The sequence below is a fragment of the Lipotes vexillifer genome, unplaced genomic scaffold, assembly GCF_000442215.2.
Source record: "Lipotes vexillifer unplaced genomic scaffold, Lipotes_vexillifer_v1.1 scaffold1578, whole genome shotgun sequence".
NCBI classification, from domain to species: Eukaryota; Metazoa; Chordata; class Mammalia; order Artiodactyla; family Lipotidae; genus Lipotes; species Lipotes vexillifer.
The window spans coordinates 366,802-371,154 of NW_006782730.1; the positions used below are offsets into that span (position 1 = coordinate 366,802).

A 4,353-nucleotide genomic window follows, 5' to 3' on the forward strand; every position below is an offset into this window, starting at 1 on the left:
TGGTGGTACACAGGCCTCTCACTGTTGTGGCCTCTCCCATCGTGGAGCACAGGCTCTGGACGTGCAGGCCCAGCGGCCATGGCTCACGGGCCCAGCCGCCCCGCGGCATGTGGGATCCTCCCAGACTGAGGCACGAACCCGTGTCCCCTGCATTGGCAGGCAGACTCTCAACCACTGCGCCACCAGGGAAGCCCAAAAGTTTCTTTTTTTAATTGAAGTTTAGTGAATTTACAACATTTTATTAGTTTCAGGTATATAGCCTAGTGATTTAGTATTTTTGCTGATTATACTCCATTACAGGTTATTACAAGATAATGGCTATAATTCCCTGTGCTATACAGTATGTCCTTGTTGCTTATCTATTTCTTTTTTTAATTGAAGTTTAGTGAATTTACAACATTTTATTAGTTTCAGGTATATAGCCTAGTGATTTAGTATTTTTGCTGATTATACTCCATTACAGGTTATTACAAGATAATGGCTATAATTCCCTGTGCTATACAGTATGTCCTTGTTGCTTATCTATTTTACACATAGTAGCTTGTATAAAATAGATTGATCTATTAATCTCATACCCCTAATTTGTCCCTCCTCCCTTCGCCCTCCCTTTTGGTGGCCACAAGTTTGTTTTCTATATCTGTGGGTCTGTTTCTGTTTTGCATATACATTCATTTGCATTTTTTTAAGATTCCACATACAAGTGATATCATAAAGCATTTGTCTTTCTCTGTCTGACTTATTTCACTAAACATAATATTCCCTAGGTCCATTCATGTTGCTGCAAGTGGCAGAATTTCATTCTTTTTTTTTTTTTTTGCGGTATGCGGGCCTCTCACTGTTGTGGCCTCTTCCGTTGCGGAGCACAGGCTCCGGACACACAGGCTCAGCGGCCATGGCTCACGGGCCCAGCCACTCCATGGCATGAGGGATCTTCCCGGACCGGGGCACGAACCCGTGTCCCCTGCATCAGCAGGCAGACTCTCAACCACTGCGCCACCAGGGAATCCCAGAATTTCATTCTTTTTTATGGCTGAGTTATATTTCATTTCATATATGCCACATCTTCTTTTTTTTTTATTGGACTATAGTTGCTTTACACTGATGTGTATGACACATCTTAATCTAATCATCTGTTGACAGGCACTTGGGTTTCTTCCATGCTATTGTAAATAAAATAGGACCTAATTAAACTTAAAAGCTTTTGCACAGCAAAGGAAACCATCAACAAAATGAAAAGACAGCCTACCAAATGGGAGAAAATATTTGCAAATAATGTGACTGACAAGGGGTTAATATCCAAAATATACAGAAAGCTACAAATAACAAATGCTGGAGAGGCTGTGGAAAACAGGGAACCCTCCTACACTGTTGGTGAGAATGTAAGTTGGTGCAGCCACTATGGAAAACTGTATGGAGGTTCCTCAAAAACTAGAGTTGCCATATGACCCAGCAATCCCACTCCTGGGCATATATCTGGACAAAACTATAATTCAAAAAGATACATGCACCCCTATGTTCATAGCAGCACCATTCACAATAGCCAAGATATGGAAACAACCTAAATGTCCATTTACAGATGAATGGATAAAGAAGATGTGGTACATATATTCAATGAAATACTACTCAGCCATGAAAAAGAATGAAATAATGCCATTTGCAGCAATACGGATAGACTTACAGATTATCATACTAATTGAAGTAAGTCAGAAAGAGAAAGACAATTACCATATAATATCACTTATATGCAGAATCTAAAATATGACACAAATGAACCTATCTACAAAGCAGAAGCAGACTCACAGACATAGAGAGCAGACTTGTGGTTGCCAAGGGGGAGAGGGGGTGGGCGGGGGAGGCTTGGGATTGGGAGTTTGGGACTAGCAGATGCAAACTATTACATATAGAATGGATAAACAACAAGGTCCTACTATATAGCACAGGGAACTATATTCAATATTCTGTGATAAACCATAATGGAAAAGAATATAAAAAAAGAATGTATATATATATATGCATAATTGAATCACTTTACAGCAGAAATTAAAACAACATTGTAAATCAACTATACTTCAATTAAAAAAAGATTTGAAAAAAAAATACAGACAGCTCATAGAACTCAATATCAAAAAACCAAACAACCCAATAAAAAAGTGGGCAAAAGACCTGAACAGACATTTTTCTAAAGAAGACATACAGATGGCTAACAGGCACATGAAAAGATGTTCAACATTGCTAATTATTAGAGAAATGCAAATCAAAACAACAATGAGATACCACCTCACATCTGTCAGAATTTCTATCATTAAAAAGTCTACAATTAAAAATGTTGGTAAGGATGTGGAGAAAAGGGCCCCCTTGTACACTGTTGGTGGGAATGTAAATTGGTGCAGCCACTGTGGAAAACAGTATGCAGGTTTCTCAAAAAACTAAAAATAGAAGTACCATAGGATCCAACAATTCTACTCCTGGGTATATATCTGGAAAAAAACGAAAACACTAATTCAAAAAGATACATGTGCCCCAAAGTTTATCACAGCTATCTATTTTCAAAAATTTCATTGCCACAAACAGAAACTCTACCCATTAAATAATCACTCTGAAGGCCTTTTTGAACCTAGAAAAATTACTTCCAGTTTGTGCCGCAGAGCTTGTAATGCATGGAAACCTATGTCCTGACAGCAATGCAGGATCAACGAAGAGAAACTGTCATGGGGAGAGCAGAGCTAGAGATGACTTAGACCCCTTAGAACTAGAGGAACTTCCAGGGTATGAGTCTGTGTCTGTCTATGTACAAGTGTGTGTAGGAAAATACTAGTGCTTAGGCTGAGTTCTCTAGAAGCAGAGACTAAGATAAGGATTCTTGCATAAGTGATTTATTGAGAGAGTACAGTGGAAAATTTATGAAGGGCAGTGGGAGAAGACAAAGACATGGCTTCAGAATCTACTTAGTCTGACTTCACAGGGAACACACAACAAGAAAAGCACCAGATGATTACCCTTCCTTGAGGGGAAGGGGGCTGGCCGGTCCTTTTACCTCCGGATCAATCAGTCCGTGGCTGCAGGCCACCCGAGGGAGGGAGTGTAACCTCCCAGGCTTTTTCAGGTGAGACAGCTCCCACTGGCCAAAGAAAGTTCTCCAGAGAAGGGCACAGCTGTGAACAGCAGCCAGACTCATAGCAGCTGGAGGACGGGAAAAAGGGACGTGGCTGGGAAACACCACCATTTACTACAACCAGTTATGGTATCAGCATTCCATGTGCTACTGGAAAAGAAACTCTGTCTAGAGCAGGATCACATTTTGGAAATGAGAAAAAAGAATTAAAAGGAGGAGGTACAAAAACTTAGCACTGGTTGATGTTATAAAAATAGCTTTTCCTAGAGACTAACTAAACATTATCTCTTTCTTTTGAAGATCATGTGATAGAAAAGCTGGAGAAATGTGGTTTCTTTAATGATAACATCAGAAAGGACATATTCTTTTTGACTGTCCACGATGCTGTCCTCCATCTCCAGAACCAGGTGAAATCCCAAGAGGTTCAAGATTCCATTTTAGAAACGGTAAACAGTGAATCTTTCTACATATGTATCTTTCCTAAACTACCAGGATTTCTGTAAATGGCAAAAATTCCACAAATCTAGGTTTGAATCCCAGCCCGGTGGGATTTTAAGGCATCTACTTAACTTTTCAGAGCCTTAGTTTTCTCATTAGTAAAATGGGAGTAAAAACATTTACCTTGCTGGGTACATATGCAGACTAAATGTGAGAGTTTATAGGAAAACACCTGGTATTAGCTAGTACAATTAGTTCTATAATGTGTGGGCTTACTAATAAAAGTAGGCATTAGCCGTAGTGACTTTTTAGAATATAGGCACCGAATCTTTGATCTTCTGTGATTTGTGTATAAAATGCAATTTAGGGCTTTCCTGGTGGTGCAGTGGTTAAGAATCCACCTGCCAATGAAGGGGACATGGGTTCGAGCCCTGGTCCGGGAAGATTCCACATGTCGCAGAGCAACTAAGCCCATGCGCCACAACTACTGAGCCTGTGCTCTAAAGCCCACGAGCCACAACTACTGAGCCTGCGTGCCACAACTACTGGAACCCGCCCGCCTAGAGCCCGTGCTCCACAACAAGAGAAGCCACCGCAGTGAGAAGCCCACCCACCGCAACGAAGTGTAGCCCCCATTTGCCGCAACTAGAGAAAGCCCGTGTGCAGCAAGGGAGACCCAATGGAGCCAAAAATAAATAAATTTTTTTTTAAATGCCATTTAAATTCTCAGCAGTCTGGAAACTCTTGATTTTATATATATATATATATATATATATATATATATATATATATATATTTTTTTT

At 40.2% G+C, this 4,353-nt stretch overlaps 1 protein-coding gene across 1 annotated transcript in view; it reads left to right on the top strand.

The window, feature by feature from the left end:
- The window catches only part of SLC26A4 (solute carrier family 26 member 4), a 49,312-nt gene that overhangs the window by 40,620 nt on the left and 4,339 nt on the right, over positions 1–4,353 (top strand). Inside the window, 2 exon segments of the mRNA XM_007455376.1 lie at positions 2,756–2,772; positions 3,380–3,558. Of these exon segments, the coding sequence (XP_007455438.1) occupies positions 2,756–2,772; positions 3,380–3,558 (196 nt within the window).